The sequence below is a fragment of the Cryptomeria japonica genome, chromosome 5 (assembly GCF_030272615.1).
Source record: "Cryptomeria japonica chromosome 5, Sugi_1.0, whole genome shotgun sequence".
Lineage (NCBI taxonomy): Eukaryota > Viridiplantae > Streptophyta > Pinopsida > Cupressales > Cupressaceae > Cryptomeria > Cryptomeria japonica.
The window spans coordinates 101,333,716-101,359,171 of record NC_081409.1 but is presented as its reverse complement, the minus strand read 5'-3'; the positions used below and the strand labels follow the sequence as shown (position 1 = coordinate 101,359,171).

At 37.1% G+C, this 25,456-nt stretch overlaps 1 protein-coding gene across 5 annotated transcripts in view; it reads right to left on the bottom strand.

The window, feature by feature from the left end:
- Positions 1-25,456, bottom strand: part of LOC131067642 (LRR receptor kinase BAK1) — a 277,687-nt gene that overhangs the window by 68,828 nt on the left and 183,403 nt on the right. For all 5 annotated transcript variants that reach the window (XM_058002740.2, XM_058002734.2, XM_058002757.2 and 2 more), the window contains 2 exons: positions 5,708-5,856; positions 4,939-5,083 (listed from right to left, as the gene is read on the bottom strand). In XM_058002740.2, coding sequence (XP_057858723.1) covers positions 4,939-5,083; positions 5,708-5,856 — 294 coding nt within the window. The remainder of the gene's footprint in view (positions 1-4,938; positions 5,084-5,707; positions 5,857-25,456) is intronic.

Genomic DNA, 25,456 nt, shown 5'->3' with positions numbered 1-25,456 from the left:
TTGAAATATGTTGTTTGTTATCTTTGTTTTCTTCTGTTTGCATGGTTTCTTTTAGCTAGTTAGAATTAGAGTTTCATGATTTTAATGGCAAAATGTGGAGGGGTATTTGATGCATTGCAGGTTCATACCATTGGGGGCTGGCTGATTGTAGGTCACCGTGCATGGTTAGTTTGAACCCAAACTGTGCTTAGTTCAACGACAAGTGTTCGTCTTAGGCTGTGCCAGAATTGGGTGCCTAAGTGAGTGTTTCCAGTCTGAAAATCCTTCATCCCTTGGAGATTGCACTGTTCTTGTCTTGTCATGAGGGTGTCTCTGGCGAAACAAGAATCTATTAATGGAAATATGTCTACCTGCTACAGTAGTCATTCTTATCGCTATCCTTAGGATCCCTAAACCCTTCTCTTTTGCTTTTATTTCCTAGTTCAAGAATTAGATACTGACCAGCTTGTTGCAAAACGTAAGGCCCCCTGTGCTCCTAGCAAAACACATCGACCGTTGAGTTATCCCGCAGTCAAGAACTGACATTTGGAACCTTGAGGTTGTCCCCTTTGATCGATTAAAAAGAGCATTAGGGCTTCCTTATACAAGAGAAGATAGGATACTCGGCGAGAACATTCTATTTTGCGTTGGCCGGATAGAGTTGCAGCGATGCGACTTTAGCCACGTCAACAGTTTCCTTGTTCAAGAGAGGATAGAATACTTAGTATTTTATTCCTGTGTTCGAAGTGTCATAAAAACACATCAGCAGGATTATTAATAAAATACAACCTCCATAATTGTGCATAACCCCATTAAAAATCAAGATTAGTCTAAATTTAAAGTTAAGCAAAAGGTTTAAGATACTCATACACTTTTCAAAAAAAATTGCCTGACTGAGATTAGAGATAAAACTACAAAACTCAATCCTCTTTCCTACAGATTGATCATATCCTAATTCTAATATCAGCATGGTAAAACATAATTACTATTTTATAATGTTCTTGAATAGATAGCAACCTGCCTTTATGGCATTTAATGTACTGATGACCTCATTTAAATGCCCAAACAATCTTATACACAATTTGACCCTAAAAAACTTGCATTCATGTACCCAAAGATGAAAAACTCTTAATCGACAATAAATCTTTTGGCCAAAAATTTAAAAAAAATCAGGAATCGGCAATAAATCGGCAAAATTATCAAACATTTGAAAATATATTATCTCTTAAAATATTCTAAAAAAACACATACACTAACTTTATAGAACACAATAACATATTGCCCCATTCACTGTGAAAGTATTAAAACCATAGTTTTAAAACTCGTGGACTCGCCACGGACTCGCGAGTCCATGGGAGCCGCGAGTCAACTCGCCAAGGACTCACGAGGCGAGTCTTGGCGAGTCCATCTGAAAGACTCGCACGACCCAGAAAAAAACATCATGCAAGCTTTAAAAGTGAGTTTTTTTTTATGTTTTTGCCTTCATTTGGCGTAATTGAGGGAGTGAAATATCTCATGAAGGGTTTTTTTGCCAATAGAAAAATAACACCCGACGCCTATATAAAATAATAAAAGTATTTTTGGCCTCGCGGGGCGCTGCCCCTTGACCCCGCAAGGCGCGATGCCCCTTGACCCCAACTTGTGGGCGTGTTATGCGAATCGCACACCCATCCCCGTCTTGGACAGGGACCCCCCAGTTTGTGCCTTTTTGTCCTTGCGGAAGAGGAAGGGGATATGAAGGGTCAAGTGCCGCTAAAACCAAATTCGGCCTCTAGGCCATATTGCGAACTTAAAACTCCCCAATTCTCGCAAAATCGCCTAAATGTGAAGGAAGAGTTAAGGCCTGCAATGACGTTGAAATGCCGATTTTCGCCAAGGGATACAAAGGAGATAAAGAATGGAAAGTGCCAAAGTTGGCAAAAATGCCCCAAATGGCCAAATTCGGACCTTTTAGCCAAAATGTTAAAAAGTGAAAGTTGGCAAAAGTGCCCAAAGGGCCGAATTTGGACCTTTAAGTGAAAATCTAAAAAGTGAAAAGTTGGCAAAAGTGCCCAAAGGGCTGAATTTGGACCTTTAAGTGAAAATCCGAAAAGCGAAAAGTTGGCAAAAAAGCCCCAAATGCCCAAATTCGGACCTTTTAGCCAAAATGTTAAAAAGTGAAAGTTGGCAAAACACTCCAAAATCCCAAAGTTTGCAAAAGTGCCCAAAATCCCGAAATTCACCATAAAGGGGTGAAAATGTCAAAGTTTTTAAAACTTTCTGAACACCCCTCTTGCTCGAAATTGCCAGGAACAACTAAATTCGCGGAAGGAGTAAAAGCATTAAAACTTGGGAAATTTTCAAATTACCCTCCAGGCGTTAAGTTTTAATATTTGTTAAATTAAATTAATTAATTTTTCAAATTGATTTATTGAAATGAAATTGATCGTTCGCAGGTCGTAGGATGTCATTACAGAACCAGGAGAAAGACCTGAAACGCAAATCGAAGAAGGATCGCAATCAAGGCCACGTGCTGAAGACTAAAAAAGAAAAAAGATGTGGGAACGCGCTGCAGGAGCGCGAGAGCAACCAAACATTGGGAACTGTGCCGCTGAACAAAGATGAAGTCCACCACCGGGACCAAAGACCAAAGAACAATCTGAATGCTGCAAATTTATGCCTTCTCGAGAAAAAGCACACAGCTGGATTTAATTCCAGGAATTCAATTGCTAAAAAGCTGAAATTGTTTTATTGTAATACTGCTTGTAGGCCCCACTCAGATATTTTGAAAGAAAGGGGAAACAAGTTAGTTGTGGACAGTTATGTCCAACTACCGGATAGACTCAAATTGAAGCCAAATAGTGGCAGGTAGTTGAAATTGTGGTTGAATGGATGAGTGAGAATTTAATGGGCATGGGTTAAGGCTGCTAGTTTTTGGAAGGCAGATCAGGCCCCTTGGATGCAATTAATCCTAGCCTTTGGTTCAAAATTGTAAAACTATAAAAGGCAGAGGCCTTTCTTTTGTAAAGGGTTAGATAGTTAGAGATTTTTGTAAAATAGTTAGACTCTGGTGAGAGTTAGATTTTAGAGTTAGAATAGGTTAGATTTTAAGCAGTAGCATAGAGATGCTGCAGAACTTGTTGTAATAGGCAGCTGAAATCAATTTATAAACATTGATTTGGTGTTTATTGTCTTGTTTTCATCCTGTTTGCATGGTTTCTTTCAGCATTTTAGATATATCTTTCTATTTTGGGTGTGCAAGTATTTGATAGATTCAGGCTCATACCATTGAGGATATACTGATTGTGTATCCTTTTGTATGGTTAACCTGAGCCTTTAATTGTGCTTAGTTCAATTGCAGGTGTCCGTCTGAGCTGCGCCAGAATTGGGTGCTTAGCCGTGCATCTCCAGTTTGAAAATCTTCTAAGTCCCTTTGAAGATTGCACCGTTCCTGCAAGGTTGTGAGCTATTCTGGCCAAGCAGGAATTGGTTATGTTGAATCCGTCTACCCACACACCCGTGTTGTTGGTTTCAGATCTCCTAACCCTTTCCTTTTTCTCTTTATTACGTAATTCGAGAATCACAGCAGACCAGCTTGTTGCAAGTCGTAAGTCCCCTTGTGTTTCCAGCAAAACACATCAAACCACTGAGTAATCCCACAGTCAAGGCCTGACAAACGAAACCTTGAGGTTGTCCCCTTTGATCAAACAAAAAACAGCATTAGGGATTTCCTTATCTCAAGAGAGGATAGGATACTCAGCGAGTTTATTCTATTCTGCGTTGGCCGGATGAAGTCGCAAGTTCAGCAATTTTAGACACGTCAATAGGGCGTTGCCCCCAAACCCCCGTCAAAAAATACAGGGGGAAACTGCACAGATGGAAGTAGTGAAAATTTATCCTCCGAGTCTGATTAGGCTCCATATAACAACATAATTAGCATTGAAGAAAAATGGGTATTTAGATTTAGTATTTCAAATTTCAAATATTGCGCGATTGTAGATCATATGACGTGTAAAGTTTCAATTATGGCTCTTATGTTCTCTAAATGCATTAATTTCTTTATGTTTTTTTGTAAAACTACGGTTTTTTTTTTGCCGAGTCCTTGCTGAGTCTTTCGCGAGTCTTTCACGAGTCCGAGTCCAAATTTTTGGTTTGCCGAGTCCGCGTCGAGTCCGAGTTTTTAAACTTTGATTAAAACCCTGTTTTGTAGGTCTGCGCGTTGAGGAAAAATGGAACAAAATGCCCTCGTTGTCGTCGAAATCATTACTCCCGTCGTGCGTTTAGGATAAATTGAAAATCCAGCCGTAGAAAAATGCTCCTGCTAGTCCCGCACTTGGAAAAAACAAAAGGGTTGCATCGTAAAATGGCATGTCGCTTTTTTAACCACAATTTTTACCGTTTAATTTGCTATTTTATTGCAATTTTTTACCTCCAAAAGTCACGATTTTTAACAAAAATCTGTCACGATTTTCAGCTGATTAAATCGATAGGCCAAAATACTCCAAGTTCATCGCGATGTTTTGCCGATTTTTACATCTATGCATGTACCTATCATTATGTCATCTTTCTATCAGGATTTTTAGTTATTTTTCATTTATTTATGAAGTACTACATTTTATGCTGACCTTTACATACAGAATTGGGCATTCTTTGGATGTTGCATGTATAAGTGCAAGAGATTGTAATTCAATACTACAAAATAGACGAGCGAACTGAAAGTTTTAAACCAAATCCATATTTATAAAGGGATCTATTCATTGATCTATTTCATATTCTTATATTTCCTATCTTGTATGGTCATTAGCGTTTCACGAAGTAAAACTCAATCACCATTCTCCAGAAGACATTAACATTGTTTAAGTGGAATAACGAAGCAAAAACTTGTAGACTGAAATGGAATAAATTTAAGGAAGATATTGGAAAAAGGTTTTACATAAAAGTATATAATGTTCTTTTATGAGTTAAGATAGAAGCTATTACCCATTCAACAAGATTTGTTTCTTCTAAGTGATTATGATCAATGGCCTTTTGCCCTGTAATGAGTTCAAGTAAAACTACTCCATAGCTATATACATCACTGGATGGAGCCAAGTGACGCCGCAGAAAATATTGTGGGTCTACATACCTGTAAGAAAACTCAAGACAGAAAATAAGTAATTTGACACATAATCTAGAGACAAAAGGTGCAAATGAGTACAACTATTTTTTAGACAATAGAATATTCATTCATATCTAATAGGCAAGATTACACATATCATTTAGTGTCAAAAAACTAACTTTTTTCATTCATTCAAAATTATTTGCAACTGTCATCACATTTCAGCCTCGAAAGGTTCTAGAACACCATTCCTTAACTTCAGCAAGAAAAGGGATAGAATTGAATTGATTGGTTCTTCAAGGTTGCACCATAAGTATGCAGGAGTAAGTATGTTTCAAAGTCCGTTTCAATATGACAATTTTGTAAGTATCCTAGCTAGGATTTGATACTTGTAGTTCATAAAATGTTTTTCTTTATTTTCATGAAATTATATCTATAATACAAGTAACTTATATTCCAAGTCTTCATTCAACTGGCATTCTCAAATGGAATTTCTTCCACTTGTCCATACAAATTTGCCAATTGAAGGCTGTTCAATACTATGCTGCTTACATGTATTTTAGTGGTCTTTAGTACAAACTTAAAATCGAAATCATGCCGTGGAAAGAAACACATTCGATAAATAAGCAATAATCGAAGACAAGTTTGTACCCAAGAGTGCCAGCTGGTGCAGTTGAAACGTGAGTGTTGATTATATCTGGTGTTGTCCTGGAGATACCAAAGTCAGATAATTTAGCATTGAAATGTTCATCCAGCAAAATATTGCTTGGTTTGACATCTCGATGTATGATAGGAGGATCCTGCACGTTGAAACAAAACAAATAATAGTAACTCATAGCTATTCCTCGTATTAAGGTCCCTGACTATTTATATCAAATGCCTTTTCCATTGAAGTAGTAGTTATATTGAAGCAGGTTTACTTAAAAAATGAGTATTGTACTTATAGTTGAATTTCTGCATTGCAAACTCTATTGCACTGAATAGGATCCCATCAAAGTGGATCCTATACATAAAAGAAAACACTTGCTATTCTTTTAGGTGACTTGTGCAAATGGAAAATGATATCCTTTGTATTTACATTATTGTTATATTCGTAATTAGCAGATATAGGTTTTTTGATTTTTCATAGTAAATTATACTTCTGCAAGAAAAGCATCCTCATCTTCCATGTCCCAGCCAGCTGGGTTTAAGTCTTGTAACACTGAGTTTGGTGTGCAGTGTGTTGATTTCCATGATGCATAAAAGTAAAATCTTGGTTGAGAGAGAACATTCTAGGCTGTATTTTCATAAATAGTCCAGTATTTTTAATAAAGAAAATTTTGAGAACTAATTTCATTTGTGCCTTTTCTTTTGCAGGCAACTTCCATTTGGGACGACTCTCTCTTTCCCAGATTATCTTCTCTACTTATTTTCTTTTAAGTCAGAAAATAATAAAGTAATCAGCAAGGGCATTTATTGGCAGGTTACCCTAACAACCTAGATATCCCAGTCTTAGTCTCCAAGTTTGATGGACTTACTGTTCAGCCATGGCCAAGACCATCTCTAGATACACTGGTAAAGAAAGTTAAGGTTCACAATCAACCAGGCAAGAGCACACTCATACCCACTTCATTTGAGACAAACCACCATAGAAACAATTCTTATGAAAAAATCATTTTGAGGAGATCAATTTGTTATCCCCATTTCTGAAACCAAACATTGTGTGGTCCAGGCATGGCAGGCCTAGGACATTCCATTTTGTCAGTGAAAAATACAATAATTAAAATAAGGTATGTTTTTAAGTTTGTTTAATATGCAGCAAACAAGTTCTGTTGGGAGAAAGCTCCTTGTATTATTTTTACGAATGAAGATAGCATACATGATGGACAGTAACAAACACATTAAACACCAAAGGTAATTCTGTAATTGTTGTCCTCATTTTTGTTTTCAAAAATGATGGACCATTACATAGAAATTTTGTCAAAAAATGAAAATTTTACTCTATGTCATGCTTCCCGAGGCATCATTTCGTCTTACCCCTGGACTGTTCTAATCTTCAATCCATCTTCAAACCTCATTTCAAATTTCATCGCATTCTTTGTTCGTTTGCTATGTTTTTCTTTCAATTTCAGGTTTTTTCTCCCTGACTGCAGGTGGGAAATTTTCCTTAAGTTGCAAGTTTTATGTTTTCCTTTGTTTTAGTGTTTTTAGGGAAATTTTAAATTAATTACAAGTGCACTTTATGAAAAATAGAACTTGTAACTTACTTTTTATTTCCCCCTTGTTGCTTTTTGGCTTTTTAAGTCATTGTAACAAGTTTTTAGACATATTACAAGTGAACTTTAAATTATAAAGTTTAAATAAACTTGTAATTTATTTAAAAAGTTCCACTTAAGTGATTTTAAGTTATGGTAGGGGATTTTCTCCTCCATTACAAGTTTTATAAAGTCACTTTAAGTTGTAATAGGGATTTTATTTCTTTATTACAAGTTATTTTTGTGACTTGTAAAAGGAATTTTATTTTTCCTTTACTAGTCTTTTGTTGAGTTGTTTAAAACTTGTAGAGGGAGTTTTATTTCCCTTTTACATGTATTTTAAACTTGTAGTTTGCTCTCACAAACCCGATTTTGCCTTAATGTCTGAAAAGTAAACATTTTTAAACTTGCAAATGGGTTTTAGAAACCCAATTTCATGTGTTCTTTGCAATTTTAAACTTGTTCTTCCTCAAGAACCCGACCAGCTATAGAAGTTGATTTTGTTGAAGATTTCAAACGATTTTTGTGGAGAAATATTAAGAGGAGAATAGGCAACTTGTTGCAGTTGTTCATAAAATCACAAAACCTGTTGGTGAAGAGAGTAATCTTTCAAGTTCTTCCAGTTCACAAGAATCAATTCAGGGAGTTGAAAGAGCTGCTCAAAAGGTACAAGCATTGGAATCTTGGGTAGATCAACTTCATGATTTATGTGCACAAGTTTTGAGGGAGGTTTTCCAAATGATGGTCAAATTGAAGACCATTGAAGAACAATTGAACCAAGTTTCTAATACTTTCAAACAAAACTTGGAAAAGTTGGAAGATAGATTGACTACTTGGCTCAAAATTCCTCAACAAAAATTAGTGTTCTTCTAGAACATCAAGTTATTTCTTTGAGAGTTGTGTATCTAGAACATCAGGAGCTCTTAAAGAACAAAGCCCTTGTTCTCAAGTCATTTGTTGAAGACATTGATGATACCATGAGACTGCGATTGGAAGTGTTTCAGGATATTGTTTCTCGCTATGAGAAAGTTTCTTGCAACATCATGGATCATAATGGGGAATTATTGGCAGAAGAAAGGGTTCTCTCTCAGATCTACAATTGAAAATTCATCATGAGTGGAAGAGTGAACCATTTTCAGTTACATCTATTCAAGCCTTGGTTGCCTATCAAGTATTCTTGCAGGAAATTCAGTCTTCCTTTGAGAAGAATAATGCCACAATCCTTCGTTGTAACGATGTTATTGTGAAAACCATGATTGTGGCAAAGAATACCCATGAACCGAATCCTAATGAGCTGCGAATGACCATCCAGAAGTTCAAAGGATTCATGTCTTCACATGCTGCAACCTAAGTGTTTTTCAACACTTCGTTGCATTTTTCATAATTGTAATCTCTTAGTTGTAGTTTTTCTTTTGACATGTTTACTTGTAAAAAAACATTTTGTAAATTGCAAGTTAAGTCATTACTTGCACTTTTGTAATTACAAGTAGACGAGTAACAAGTCAATTTAGAATAGGACTTGTAACTTTGAATAAGTCATAGTTAGTTATTGAATAAGTCTTGGTGGTTGAGAGAAATTTTCAAGTTAGTTAGGCTCCTCCCACCTTTTTCTCATGACTCCTCTCCTATAAATACTTGAGGGGGTCTATTGTAATTTTTATCTTTTTGAAAGCAAGCAAAAGCTCTGCCAAATTTGCAGCAAAGAAGTGTTTGAGCTTTTATGTGTAAATTGAAGAATTGAAAGAAATAGGAAAAAATTACTCAAGTGTTGAGACTTTGTGCTACGTTCTTGAGTTTGTGTTCAATATTGTCTTTCTTGCAAGTATTTCTTAAAAGGCTTAATCAAATTTGATTTGCAGACTTTGTGCTGCAAGTTTTGAAGATTAATTTTAGTTAGAATAGAAGTTCTATTGAGAAAAGTTGTGAGACTTTGTGCTTACACTCATTCTTGAGAGAGATTAGAAGTAGATTTTATAATAGGCAATAGCTATGAAACTTTGAGCTCACACTAGTTCTTGCTGTTTTGTGTGGAAAGAAATAAGTTATTTCAGACTTTGTGCTGTCATAATTTGTTCTTGACATCATTAGAATAGAAAAGGGTAGATAGGACTTCACATTTTCAAGACTTTGAGCTTGATATTGCTGTCCCATCCCAAAGGAAGCGATGAAAGCCTTTGAGCTTTCAGGAAACTTCATTTCCTTTCTCTCATTTCATTTCAACAAGTTGTTACTGCTGTTTTATGTTAAATTGCTATCACTTGTCTATGGAGAGAAAATGATATTGGCTTTCTTGAAAAAAAAAGAAAGATTGTTGTTCCATCCTATTTTAGTTTTAGTATTAGATAGATAGGGGGAGTCTTCCCTTAATTAGAAGAGTTTTACTCACACAATATGGTTGAAGCCACAATTTTGTATATTTCCCCAAGTGTACAAAATTTTCAACAACAGTAATAAACAATGAACAACAATCCATACGTATGAGTTGAGAGTCGAGATTAATACTTCCCAAAGTTACTAAGGATGGTTATGAGTTAGCTTAGTTTGCAAGGTCGACTATTGAAGGCAGCCACTTCATTAACATTGACAAGGTAATTAGTATAAAGGCACGAATGATTTAAAAGTCTCACATTATTAGAAACGACTTCCTTAATAACACTGTTAACTTCTTATAATATGCAGCAATCAAGTAATTACAGGGGGCTCTTTTATTACTACGATAAAAGGAGAAATTCACAGGCCTTGAGATGGCAGCAATTTGTATATATATAAGAATGTGATGAAGAGACAGTATTGTTCATGTTTAACAATAATTCATTATAATATAAAGTGCCACAAGTGCGATTTGCTGAACAATGAAAGAAGCAATTTAACGCTGATTAAAGTTAAAAGATCAATGCACTTATTTAACAGCGATTCATTAAGACAGAGAAACATAGTTAATATAATCAAGGTGACTTCATGTTGACCGATAATCCAAGAAGGGCAATGTTGATCAAAGTCATAATCCAAGGGGTGTGATTTGTTTAAGGAGAAGTCAAGGTGTCTAATCAAGAGGTGTGATTACTTAAGGAAAAATAATTTGTTTTTCAAAATGATGTGAATTCTTTGGAGAAGACTCTTCATGAAGAGACACATCTTCGTGAAATGCGGATATAAGTAGAGGTTGTGAATTGTAGTTGAAGGAGGGTATAGAAGATTTGTTTTCAGATATTTAATTCAATTTTACAGTACTCACACTTGCCAATAGACAACCAAGTGAAAGGAGGGTAAGGACCCATCCAATTGCAAGGTGAAGGGTGTTAGAAATCATGATTGTTGAATTCCCACAAGCCCAGATAATCATCTACAAGAATACCTATCACACATAATGAGAGAATTAAACAACAAAAAGATAATTGAAGACAATTAACAATAATTGAATGTATTGCTTTGAAATTGCTTAATTACAATGAAGGATATGACATCCTTATAAAGAAATCTAACTCTAAAGATAGAAATCCTAAACGGTGGAGTCTACAAGATAGATTGAGAGTTAAAATAGAATGCATGAATCAGTCATGTATGCACAAAAAGCATAATAGACTAATTAATGCATGAAACTCTTGAAATTCTAAACATAGCTTGTTTTTCCTAGTTTGCATTATGCATGGAGATAAATATTAATTAATTAATTAACTAATAAATGCCAATAATTAATTACTAAGGCATCAATTATTTAGTGAATTAATGCAATTAAGTGAATAATTAATATATGAATTATTTATTCCAACAAAGGGCACATATGCACAAGCTAATATTCAGATAGAGTGCCAAGAATTGCAGTAGGAGTATAAAGATATAAACAGACACAGCTATACAAGTGAGGCATAGCCTCTCATACATTGAATGCATGAACATAAGGTCTTATTCAGAAATAGCTGTCACCTATTCTTGTCAATACTTCATATCTAATCAATATTAATATCAAACTTCATTATTTCCAATAGAACGTCAGACTTCATTTCAAAAGCATAGCACTGTTATTAAGTCCTTGTCCATGTGTGTGTGTGTGTGGATCAAAACTATTGTTAAGTTCTATAAGTAAATCAAGGGTGACATAATAGTTTCAAAAGAGTTTAGTGCCCTAGTTGGTATCTTATTCTATCAGTTTGGAGACATAATCTAAGTGGCCCCAAAAGGGGACACAACACAATTGTTTGGAAATTTTGGACAACCTTATAATCTCATCTTTAGTTTATTCAACCAAAGATTCTTGGATTTAATTCTTAACATGTTTTTGAACATGTATCATGAGCGTTTTCTCCTCTTCGACTCATTGATCTGAAAATTGAGTCTTATATACAATCAATTGATTGGTTGATAACTCATCTCCATTTCAGTCAAGGAAGACTAGGCAAAAAGTTTCTTTAGGAGAGAGAGTTGGTTTCTGTTGGCTTTGGAGTGTCAAGGACTAGTATGCAGGGTTGTTGAAGAATTAGGATCATCTAAACCATTCCAAGGAAGAAGATGAGTTTGTATGCAAGTAACAGAATGCCATGTCCCCTTCTCAACTTTGATGACTTTGGTCCATTTTGGGGCCCAATTATTGCTTTATTTGGGTAATTTTAGTGTTGTTGTATGAGGTCATCTAAATGAGCTTTTATGGCTTATATATTTGATTTTAAAAAAATGTATTTTTTATCTATCTATTTCTACAAGGGAAAACAATTTCAAGGCCCCAATTTTGCAATGCCTACATTGTGTTGGAATCTACTTGCCGAAAACACAAAAATATAAAAAGGTCAATCCAAAGATCATTGACAAAAATAGTGCAGTTATTGCAGAATTTGAATCCGAATAGGGAAAGCAATGGAGAGGGAAGTTCTATGACCAATACTAGGGTTTCATTCAATCCTCCTTTCAATAATTTTTGAGAAAAATTCTTGCAAAGAGAGCAAGAATAGTGTAATGTCCCCTTTCTAGCACACGTTGTATGATGTTGTCATTAGCCTATTTCTCTTTGGTCCTGTAGGCTAACCAAGACACTTAAGGGATCTTGTAGATATTTGGCCTAGATATTTTCAATTGCAAGTGATTCTGAGGTGTTTTGTTGTGTTTTTGGGATACTTACTATTTATAGTAAGTCAGTTGGGCCAGGTCTTGATCATCAGTGACACTATCATGTTGATGGTAAATGTTCAACATCAACTAGAGAATTTAATACCATTGATATGATTTATTTGTGCATTGATAAAGTTAAGTTCTTAAGTTAAATATAAATATTTAACTTTATTAATGCAGGGACTATGGGGCTATAGTTAAGTGGGAAATATTAAAATATTAAAAGGTACTCTTATTTAATACTACATTGGATACTTAAAATGCAAATGGGAGTAATGTCATTTATTCCACATTGGCGAATTGAGTGAGTGAGCTCTTATGTGGGCATTATAAAAGACTTCCAAGAGTTCTTTTTCATATATGTTTGGAAGTTTGGTTTCCTAATAGGTTTTATTATTCCTCTTGGAGGATTGGGAGCTTTGGCTTTCACCAGGTTTGAGGACGAGAAACCCTCAAGCTTGGAGGCAGTGGACGGAAACCCATTGTCAGTTGGAGATATCATTCAGGTATCTCAATTGTATTTCAAATTTTTGGAAATGAAGGTACTATTCTTGTAAGGTACCTTTTTTGTTTCTTCTGATCATTTTGCTAGGGTTTGGAGGAGCAATTGGGTTGTTTTTGTGAATATTTGGGTGTTTGGTATAAATTCCTCTATTAGCAAATTTTTTTCAGGCTTATACAACTTCTATATCAATTGGATGCCATACTTGTTGAGCTGCATGTTGGACATTGCCGGCTGCAATACCATGAATAGTGATGTGAATAGTGTTGTTTGTAATTCTGAGTTCATTTTGATATAGTCTGACTGCTGATTAATGTCTTTGAGTGTTGGTTAATCATCTACAGCTGGAAATTTGCAATAAAGGTCTCAAAGAATCTTTACAATGTTCGAAACAATCTGAAATTCATGGTCGAAACTGCTCTTGGTTGGAAGATGACAGCAGATATGGTGATTATTGTTGTTGCTGTTCACATTCTAAGTACATAAGCATAAATCTAAGTATTTCTTCATCCATCTGCTACACTGGGTATGTTGTTATTGTTAGTTTTAGTGATCAGATTTAAGTAAACTCGGAAATTAAATTTAAATGTAAACACACGAGACACAAAACACAATATACCCTGGGAAAACCTCCCTCTTGGAGGAAAAAACCCAGCATCAAAGATCCAGATCAAAAACCCTTTAGCATGAGCAAATTACAGTTACAATAAGGATCAGATCACTTATCTGATAAGACTCCCAATCTAGGTGTAAGACCCCTTACTAACTTTGCCCTTAAATCATTGATTTCTACCCTTGGGAATTTTGTCAAACACTTGTCTTGCAAAGTCTGTACTTGCTGTTATGAGTTTTCTGTTTGTATTGTTTGGGTTTTGTACACTGCAATTAATGTTTTGAATGCCTCTAACCATGAAAGATTGACTAACAATGTCATAGAAATGATATGCCAATTGATTTTGATGCATATAAGTAACTAAAAATAACAACTACAGCTGCTTGACAAATCATCAAACACTTGGCATGCAAACTAGAAATTATGTGGCCGCAGCATAATGAAGTTTTTATTAGTTATTCTCACACCAAATAGTTACAAAGGTATAACATGTAATTTCGAAAACTTATGACAGCAAAATTAGAGAACCTGATATGTAAAATGCTTGCTGCAAACGATGGTCTCCACTCTTCAATGGACTGCCAATTAAACACGTTCCTGCTGTAGCTTCGAATAATTTGCCAATTAAATGCCTGATTTCTTAGTACTGTAGCACGTCACTATTCACGCCACTGTAGCGTTTCACTATTCACGAATTACTGTAGCGCGAGTACTGTAGTGTCTACTGTAGCATGGTTACTGTAGCGTCTACTGTAGCGCGGGTACTGTAGCAGCAATTGTATCTTGGAATGATTGCTTCAATTCTGATTTTTAATGGCTGCCAAATGAAACTGTAGGTCTGCAATTGATATATATTCGAAAATCTGCATACCCTAGATGTCTTCCCTTCTTTTTAAAGCCCAAATAGAACTCCAGAATGAAGCTCTCCTGAAATGCCAAATTCAGTGGATATTTCACCACCTCAAATGGTTGCAACACTGAAGAATTGTCGCTCTCCAATGGCTGACTGAATCAGAAACCCTTGGCTTCTTCTCCCAAGTTCATAACAAACAAATATCAATTCTCTGGATGGATGATATAAAATGAGCTCTTAAGTCCCTTTTTATTCTTTCTTATGAGAGCTCGAACACTTTCTTGGCCAATGTGGGATTAAAGACATATTCACACATTATAATATTAAAGTGACTTTATTATTATAAAGTTACTTTATAACTTTATAATAACATTAAAATATTTAAATAAATCACTTAAGTCACTTTTAATTAAATTAATTAAATATAAAGTCACCTTTTTTATTTTATTTTATTTAATGACTTAATAAGAAATTAATTTAATCAATTTCTCCTTATTTCTCCACTTAGCCTTCAGAGAATGTAAAGGCTAAGAACTCCACTGAGATGCTAAAAGGTGGGGACATTACACTAGGGCAGTGCTTTGTCAATATGAATTCCTTTATGTGCAGACACTAATCTGAAGATGCACAAGCAAGGTTTTGGCTGTAAGGTAGATGATTGTCACAGCTTGATATCACCCAACAAATCTGCCAATAAGTCTGCTGCCTGAAGATGCACAGATCCGAACTGGAATGGAGCTTGACATGCACAATATTTAGCACATATGTGAAGGAGATCTACAGCCTGGTTTGGCATACAAATTCGCCCAGATGTTATGAAGCAATTCATTGATTTTGTGAAGACCAATTTGCTGAAGAAGAGCAGAGAGGATATTTGCTAGGGCGGAATATTTTATTGTAACAAGACTCAATCCTCTTACATAGGTCGGCCTAGCCTCATTAGGCTGACTTCTTCATATTATTTTCCTTTTGACAAGTTTGGCGCCCAAATCAAGTTACATTTTCCAATTGGGCCCAACCCAATAATTTGATTACAAGTTATATAAATAATTGCATGTCACACGTTTCATTTGGGGCTGGACTCAATTACAAGTTACATTATGAGTCTCCCTTACATTTAACTTAATCACAAGTTACATTGTGTGATTTTGGGCCCAGCCCAATAGTAATTTAATCGTACAAGTTATACATCAAACTTGAATTGCATTTATGCAACATTTAAATTTGAAACATAATCCGAGCTAGCTATAATTTCAACACTCCCTCTTAGCTAGGGAGGATTCAACCAACTATCCAAGTCGTAGTGTAATCATACATCATTGACTTTTCCATGAAATTCATCTTACATTGCCTGCAGAGGATGAGTGCACACCTGCAAGAAGAATATGAAAATATACATCATGAACTTCCATCTTGCATTGCCTACAGAGGATGGATCCACCTTGAATTGCTTGCAGAGGGTGAGAGGAGGTCTTACACCTCAAAACTTCTCTACTGAGAAGAATAACCTGCCACCTTGCTTTTCGCAAAGGGTGATTCCATCTTGCATTGCCCGCAGAGGGTGGAGGTGGTCTTTCACCTCAACCTTCTCCCAGAGAAGGATCTAATGTCACCTTGCATTGCCCACAGAGGGTGGTTCCACCTTGCATTGCCCGCAAAGGGTGGAGGAGGTCTTTCACCTCAACCTTCTCCCAAAGAAGGATCCAATGTCACCTTGCATTACCCGCAGAGGGTGATCCACCTTGCATTGCCCATAGAGGGTGGAAGATGCAACTTAATGCATCACTAGGACTGAGACTCCCTCTCAACCAAGGTTGTGTTCTCCACAATTCCAAGTCTCTTTTTGAAGCACACAAACTTCACTCGAACACGAGGCTTGGCGAGAACAACTTTTTGCTCATCGGTGCTGACATATTCAGCTAAATGGCACCTTTCTATACCATATCATGAACATAGTGATAATGAGTTTTCACATGTTTTGGCCTGTCATGAAACACATGATTAACAAACATCTCAATACAATTCTGATTGTTACAATTAATGACTGAGGGTTCCCAAGGTTGCCCAAACAACCTAGCAAGAATCTTTGTTAAGCCACACTGCTTCACAATGTACTCAGCTTCAACAGTGCTCAATGCAACTGAGGACTGATTTCCTGCTGGCCCAAGAGATTAGAGCAGTACTCAAGTTAAAGCAAATTCTTGAAGTGTTCTAACACTTCTTGCCCAATCAGAATCTGAGTAGCCTTCTAGGGTGATGAGAGTGTTGATTGGATACTTCAGCTTGTAGCCAACTCTTCCTGGCAAATGTCTCAGAATATGCTTGGCTACAACAAGATGAACATGCTTTGATTTGTTCATAATCTGGCTGATAACAAATGCATCAAGGATCCAATCAACTATCTGTACTTTGATGGATCTGCAAAAATGAACTCAATTTCTTCAAGTTAGTTTCCATAGGAGTAGACATAGGTCCGCAATCCATCATCCCAAATCTATTCAGTATACTTCCTGGACTTAGTATAATTTCATTAGATCTTGCCATACTTCTAACCCTGGAAAGTAATGCATTAAGCCTAAGTCCTTCATTTCAACTCTGAAGCTAATTCTTTCTTCATGTAGAGATGAGACTATTTTCACCAGTTAGAAATAAATCATCCAAAATTAGGCATTTCACCAAAAATACTTTTAAAGTAAAGGTTAGAATCAACATCATTCTTGCAAGATCCTAAACTAATCAAATACTTGTCAATCTTCTCATACCAAGCTCAAGAAGCTTGCTTGAGGCCGTAAAGAGCTTTTCTTTAATCTACACACATGAGATTCTCTATCTTGAATCTCATAACCTTCTAGTTATTCAATATAGACAACATTAAGAAAACAGTCTTTATATCCAACTTCCACCCTGCAGCGTTAGCTATAATGGTTCTAATATTAGTATGTCTAGCAGCAAGAGAAAATGTTTCCTTATAACTATGAGCTACACATCTAGCTTCATATTTTCTCAAAAACTTCCATATGGAACTCCCTCTTGATTCTTAATATAAAATTGTGGTAACCAAGTCTCATGAAGATTGCATAATATAAGAATCAATCAAGGAAGGCAACCAACATAAGTTACCATAAATCAAAGATGAGAAATGCCAATCTTTTCCTTACTTCACTTTTACGAAATGGACCCATAGCACAATCATTTTGATCATGGCATACCTTCAAGTGAAGAAACCAAGATCCCTCTTAAGCTTGAAGGCATGGTAATTCAAGAATATCTTGAAGACAAGCATCGACATGATTAAATAGAATGAATTAACATGTAAAATAACTTATTGTTGTGCGTATTGCACACCCATCCCCGTCTTGGACAGGGACCCCCAATTTGTGTATGTTTGTCCCGACGAAAGAGAGAGGAGATTTGAAAGTCCAAGTCAGGTGCCGCTTAAACCCAAATTCGGCCTCTAGGGCCATATTGCGAACTCCAACCCCGAAAATCGTGGTTTACAGAAAATGAACTTGAGGGACTAAATCGCACAATTCCTCTGGAAATCCCGAATTTAGTGAAGGGCGATTGTCGTGTATTTTGGCCAAGTAGCCCGAAAACTTTAAAATCACAAAAGGGCCGAAAATGATAAGGGATTCCACATTCGCACATTTTCCTGCAGTAGGCCGAAATTTGGAATTTGCAATGTTCTAAAATGCCGAAATTCCAAATGTTCACAAATTGGTAAAGAGGCCCGAAATTGGGAGACTTAAAAACAAGCAAAGTCTTCAAAACTGAAACCGTGAGTTATCTGCGGGCCCAAAGTTTGGAATAGGCGTGGGGAAAAATAACAAGTCGGAAATCGTGCCTAAAGAGCCCTCCAACCCCGAAAATCGTGAAAGAGGAAAATCGCACTATATGATCTTTAGCCGAAATCATTCAAAGTAGACGAAATCGCGAATTCTTTCTCATTTGGTCGAACACTCAAAGTCTCAAAATCGGCCTTATGGCCCGAAATGCAAGTTTCAAGTTTGCAGAATAACCTTCCAAGCCGAAAATCGTGAAATTTGTAAAGAAGAAGACAAAGGCCGAAAACTTTCAAAATCGCTCCAAAGTCGGTTTTTATGCCGAAAACTTCTGGGGTTCAAGTTTGCAATATGGTCATTTGAGCCAAAAATGACTTAGGGTTTTCCAAATTCGCAAAATGACGATGTAGCCCGAAAATGGGAAGTAAAAACTAAAGTTTCTCAATATCACCCCATAGGCCAAAAAGATTAAAAGCCTCCAAAACACCCAAAAGGCTTCATATCCCAAAAATGTTTTATAAGTTAAAAAATTGCACAAAGTGAACACTCAGGCCAAAAAATCGCGTGAGATTTGAAAAGGCGTTTTAACAACTTTATTCCCAAAAGCCTTTCATAACCCGAAAAATGTCATAAATCATGAAAAAATATGCTTTTTACCCGAAAATGGCCTTCTAACCCGAAAAATCGTGATTTTTTTTTTTGGTCAAAAGCACCGAAAAGTCATGGAGCAGTAAGTTGAGTAAAATAAAAGGAGGTAGAGGCAAATAATAAGTTCTTTATTTTTGCCTAGGAAGACCGAAATTCTCCCTAAAATGACAAAGTGATAAAATCCATAAAGAGGGGAGGGGGGGGTTTAATAAAGTTAAAGTTGCCTAGAAGCTTAAAATATGAAAGCCAAAGAACTAAATCGCACATTTTAATGAAAATCGCCGAATCCCATAAGGCTTGAGGCAATTATAAACAAAGGTCACGTCTTTTAAGTTAGGAAGAGAAAATCGCCCAAGCGTCACAAAGAGCTTCTCAAGCCCGACTTTGCCAAACAAAAGCTCGACCTAGCCTAAGAAATTTAATGTTTGTTAAATTAATTTAATAAATTTTTCAAATTGATTATTAAAATGAGATTAATTGTTGGCAGGTCGAAGAAATCATCCCGAAGAACCAGGAGAAGGTCTGATACATCAAGGAGCCAGGCGCTGAAAGCTGAAGAAGATGTAGGAACGCGCTGCAGGAGCACGAGATCTGAACTGAGCATTGAGAAGCGTGCCGCTGGACGACAAGCTAAAGTCCACCATTAGGACCAAAGACCAAAGAACACTCTGAATGCAACAATCATGCATTCTCAGGAAAAGTGCATAGCTGGATTTAATTCCAGAAGTTCAGTTTCTGAAAATTGAAACTGTTTTATTGTAAAACTGCCTGTGGGCCCCACTCAAGATATTTTAAAACAAAGGGGAAACAGGTCAGTTGTGGACAGTTATGTCCAACCACCAGATAGACCCAAATTGAATCAAAACAGTTGTAGGCAGCTGAGGGGAGTGGTTGGGTAGATGACTGACAGTTTAATGGGCATGGGTTAAAGTTGCAAACTTCTAGATGGCAGATTGCAGTCCTTGGATGGAGTCAATCCTAGCCACCAGTTTAGAATTGTAAAATCTATAAAAGGAAGGAGGCCTTTCTTTTGTAAAGGGTTAGATAGTTAGAATTTTGTAGTGGGATTTTAGAGTTAGAATAGGTTAGATTATAGGAATAGTATAGAGATGCTGCAGAAATTGTTGTAATGGCAGCTGAAGCAAATATATGAACATTGAAATATGGTGTTTGTTGTCTTTGTTTTAGTCTGTTTGCATGGTTTCTTTCAGCTAGTTAATTTTAGAGTGCAGGGATTTTAATGGTGAAGTGTGGAGGGGTATTTGATGCATTTCTGGTTCATACCATTGGGGGTCTGTTGATGATAGGTCACCGTGCATGGTTAGTCTGAACCCAAACTGTGCTTAGTTCAACTGCAGGTGTTCGTCTTAGGCTGCACCAGAATTGGGTGCCTAAAACAAGTGTCTCCGGTCTGAAAATCCTTCATCCCTTGGTGCTTGCACCGTTTGTGTCTAGTTGTGAGGGTATCTCTGGCAAACAAGAACTAGTTTATCGGAATCTGTCTACCCGCTGCATCAGCTGTTATCATCCTTGTCTTTAGGCTTCCTGAACCCTTCCCTTTTGATTTTATTTCGCAGTATGAGAATCTGTTGGTTGAAAATTTTGTACACTTGGGGGAAATATACAAAATTGTGGTTTCAACCACAGCACACGAGTAAAAACTCTCCTAATTAAGGGAAGGCTCCCCCTATCTAACTAAAACTGAAATAAAAACAGGATGGGACAGCAGTCTTCCTTCTTTCTTCAAGAAAGACAATATCCTTTTCTCTTCACAGAAAAGGATAGCGATTGAAAATGAACAACAGTAACTACTTTCAAGTGAAATGAGAGAAAGGAAATGAAGTTTCCTGAAAGCGCAAAGACTTCCGTCACTTCCTTCGGGACGGGACAGCAATATCAACCTCAAAGACTTAACTATTGGAAGTCCTATCTACCCTTTGCTATACTAAATTTTTACAATGAATAAAAGATAACAGCTCAAAGACTGAAATAATCTATTCTTTTAACACAAAGACAAGAATTAATGCAAGCTCAAAGACTTGCTGCTATTTCTTATCAAACAGTAATTTTTCCTCAAGAATAGACGCAAGCTCAAAGACTTGCTGCTCCTTTTAGAGATTTTCTTATTTTAATTAATCTTCTCTACTTCCAGCTCAAAGACTTCAAATCAGATTGGACTAAGCTCCTTTAGAAACACTTGGCATAGAAGAAAAAAAAGATTCAAACTCAAACATGTAGCTCAAAGACTCAAAACTTGAGTAGTCCTTCTTTATTATTCTTCAAAAACTTTCAATCCACATACATAAGCTCAAAGACTTCTTGCTGTAAATTTGGCAGAGTTTTCGCTTGCTTTCCAAAAGATATATTTATAATGGACCTTTCAAGTATTTATAGAGGAGCCTTGAGAAAAAGGTGGGAGGATCCTAACTAACTTGAGAGATTCTCTCAACCACCAAGACTCATTCAATAAATAACTGAGACTTCATTAATTAACTAAGAGTTACTCTAACTAACTAAGACTTATTCCAACTACAGTCCTAATTGGACACAACTTGTAGTTGTCTTACATGTAATTACAAAAGTGCAAGTAATGTGTAACTTGCGTTTTACAAAAATACTTTTACATGTAACTTGTCAAAACAAAATTACAACTAAAGATTAAAAAAGAGGGAAAATTCAACTAAGTGTTAAAAAAAAAACACTTAAGTTGCATTTTGTGAAGACACGAATCTTTGAAATTTTCAGATGCTTGCTTGTAGTTCCTCGGGATTCGGTTCATGGGTGTTTTTAGCAACAACCATAGTCTTCACAATAGTGTCGTGACAACGGAGGAGCGCGGAATTGTCTTTATCCAGGATAGACTGGATCTCATGCAAAAAGGTTTGGTGTTTCATCAATGCTTGAATTTAAGCTGCTGAGAATTGTTCGCTCCTCCATTCATTATGAATCCTCATCTGTAAATCAGCAAGAACCTCTTCTTCTGGAATCAGCTCTCCATCTTGACTTACTATATTGCAAGAGGCCTTTTCGCAATGTGAGACAATACCTAGATAGACTTCATCCCGGAATCTCCTTGCATCACTGATCTCCTCAATGAGGGATTTAAGAACAAGGGTCTTGTTTTCCATGAGTTCTTCAAATTCCAAGTACATGACCCTAGAAGAGATGATGGCGTGCTCCTACAAAATACTCAGTTGTTGTTGGAGCATGGTACGCCAAATTGCCAGACTTTTCTCAACGCTTTCCAGATTCTTTTTGAAAGTGTTAGAAATCTGATCCAGTTTCTCCTCAATGGTTTCCAACTTAGACATTATTTGAAAAATGTCTTTTACCACTTGTACACATTGATCGTGAAGCTGATCAACCCAGGAATCTAGTGCTTGTACTTTCTGAGCAGCCCTTTCCACTCCACGAATCGATTCTTGGGAACCAAAAGAACCTATGGAGTTACTCCCTTCAGCAGCAGGTTTTGTGATTTTATGAATGGTTGCCATGAGCTATCGGTTTTCTTCTTCTAGCTTGTCTTTCTTTGCAAGAAGATCGTCACACCTTTGCACTAGTGAAGCAACAGAAAACTAAGCATCATGTTTAATGACCTCATGTGTTTGCTTGCCCAATTCTACCCTTGTGACCTTATAATCAGCAGCTGACATTTCATCAAGTGGTTTATCTGCAATAGGTTCCACAATTTCGGCTACTTTCATCTTGTTGCTATCAACAGTTACCCTAGAGATAGTCTTCGCCTTCTTAGCAACTTTGGATCTAGACTGTTTCAGTTGCTGGTAGTCAAAGGCATCAGGTGAGATCTCTTGCTTCTTTCTTTTCGGGGTGAAAGAACTAAGCCATGGAGGCAAAGTCATCAACTCACTTCTAGTAGTAGCCGTAGGCAAAGGAGAAGCAGTTTCTGTTTGAATTACCGTGGTCACCCTGGGAGGAATATCTTTTTGAATAGAGACCACGGTTTGCTCAGTTACCAATGGACATGAAGATTGCCTCATGAATTCTTCAAAACCAGAAGTGGAAGTATCGATTTCTGATAACTGAATGCAAGTGGGATTATCTTCAGGAACTTTCAACACACTTTCTCGTTGTTGATCAGGAGAAGGCTCGTATGCTGAAATGGGAACTGCATTCTGAGGAGACTCATCTATGAGCAAATCAGGAGGAGAAAGAGGCGTCTCAATGGAAACTGGAGGAATGACCTCATGAGGCGAGTCTGAAACTGGAGACCTAGGCGCATTGTCAGATTGCTGCCCCTCTTCTGGATTATCCAGATCGATCACCCGAACATGAAACCGTGATTTCTCCTTCCCACGAGTAGTCGTCTCCTCAGGAGGAAGCACTACTGCACGACTAACTCGTAACTTGATCCTCGTGCCTGAAGATGAAGCACCCTCCTTATTATCAATCTGAATCTCAGACTTCTGTCCAAGAGGCCCTGTAGAATCATCTTCCTTACCAACCTTGATTTTGATAAGTCTAACAGCATTACTTTTCAGCCATGCGTTAGTGTTGGCCAAGATAGGCTGAAATCTGTCAAGGATGGAGACGCACTCCTTGTGTGACCATTGGATCAAAGGAAGTGGAGCTTCCTCAACCCTTCGTGAAATGTATTCAGGATCAAGTATATGCCCGTCATCGATCATCCCTTGTGGGATATCCGCCAAGTTCAAGTCAACAATTTGCTCAATAGTGAGCCTGTAGTAATCCATCTTCAGAACTTCGGCTTCCGTGCGGAGATTTACCCAGATGTCTTCAATGCGATGGACATGCACAAAGGATTTCTTGATCTTCTCCTTCATACCTCTATAATCAAAATCAGCTCTAGGTTTGAACCTCTTAAGCTTGATTTCCTGCAATTCAACCTCCATGGCCTTAGCCTTCACAGATGTGACAAGGGAGTATCGACCAATTTTCAATGGGTTTGTGCTAGAGATCCCCATTCCAACCTTGTGTCTAGCAGACTTAAAAGTATGAACAGCCATGATCTGTCTTCCCAACTCCATAAGAATTATCTTATCGGTTGGGTATCTTGGAAGCATGTATGGCTGTCCATCATAGCATCCAATCCTCATATAGGTGAAGGTGGGAAATTGCAGGAATAAACACCCATACTCAGACACCTTGACCCATGCCTCATCTGATACTCTTTTGTTTCTGAGACCCACGTCAAACTAACACATGAAATATCCAAAGAATGCATCTTGGACTCTTCTGAAATGCAGTCTGCTAGGTTTCAATGGCAACTGGTCATAATATTCCCAAACTGGTATAAGCGAGCGATCACCCTTGGTAGAAAGACTTGGAAAGTGTCTAAGTGACGCTGCTAAATATACCAAATAAGAATTCATGAAGAAGGTCATAGTGGTAGGAACTGCTGCAAGTTGTTCGCACAAAGCATCGCTGATGATTTCACCCCATGAAATGTGATGCGACTGTCGTATGAACATAATGAATTGGTACATCCATGGCTCAAAGACATTAGAGTGCTGAAGGCCCATCATCCTGCTGAGAAGAGTGATGGTGTCTCCTGTCTCCCACTTGAAATCACAACGGTACAACTTTGCCCATCTTGAGAAGGAAGGACGAGGCTCTTGGATCCACCTATTGATGTGTCGCTTGCAATCTTTTTCCCTTTTCACATAATACTCTGCTGCACTTTCTTTGGTGATTTCCATATAAACAGGTGCAGGAGATATTTTGAAGACCTTCTCGATTGTATCCGCATCAAGTCGAATTATAGCTTCACCATCATCATTTTTTATGACTCTTGACTCTTTGTCAAAATGATGGGCGCATGCAAGAACGAACTCAAGTTCTAGGGCAGCCACTAGGAAAGAAGATGCATGATGGATATGGCTGTCCAACAGCCGCTGCAAGTTGTTATCCTGTGGATCTTCTACCCTATGAATGAATTCTGCCATATCAACATGCCCTATTTTCGTGTCCCTGATGCGATCCAAAGGAGAAGAAACCTGCGAAGGTGCAACCTCATTCTGGTATTTGTCATATTTGTATTTCATTTTCTTTGGAGTTGGTGATGCCGGCAAATCTGACATTGATTGTGAACCTGGAATGTTGTGATGAAGACTTAAAAGAGTTAAGGCAACATCATAATCAGCTGCAAATATCATTCTTTCTTCTTCAAATGGGTAAAACTTTGATCTCTGAATTTCACGGTTTTGTGAGAGGAAGAGGGGAGATATGTAGAAATGGGAAAATCTTGACTTTGACCAATTTCGGATCTTGGGAGAATTTTCGCAAGTATACAAGTTGGAAAGGACATACATGCAATCGGAGTTTTAAAACCCGAATACAAGTACACTTGTAAATTCGAAAATGGAGAAATGGACAAAAAATGGGATTTTGACTTGCGGGAAATGATAGAAATGGAAAGTACGGATATGGGGAACGTGAATGAATAGAAACGGGAATATCCGGGAAAGTCATTTTTATAAAAATGGGAAGAACTCTTCGACATGTAATCCGGTTTCTAAAACCCGAATTTGCAACGGAGGGGTATTTCGCAATTTCCAACTTGGAATTTTAACCAAAAATGATTAAGTTCCTTAATCGTAGGGGAAGAACAAGAATTTTCAGCGAACTTGTATTTGAGATTAAAAATCCCGAATACGAGTTAAGAGAGAATTTTGAGAAGAACAATGCAA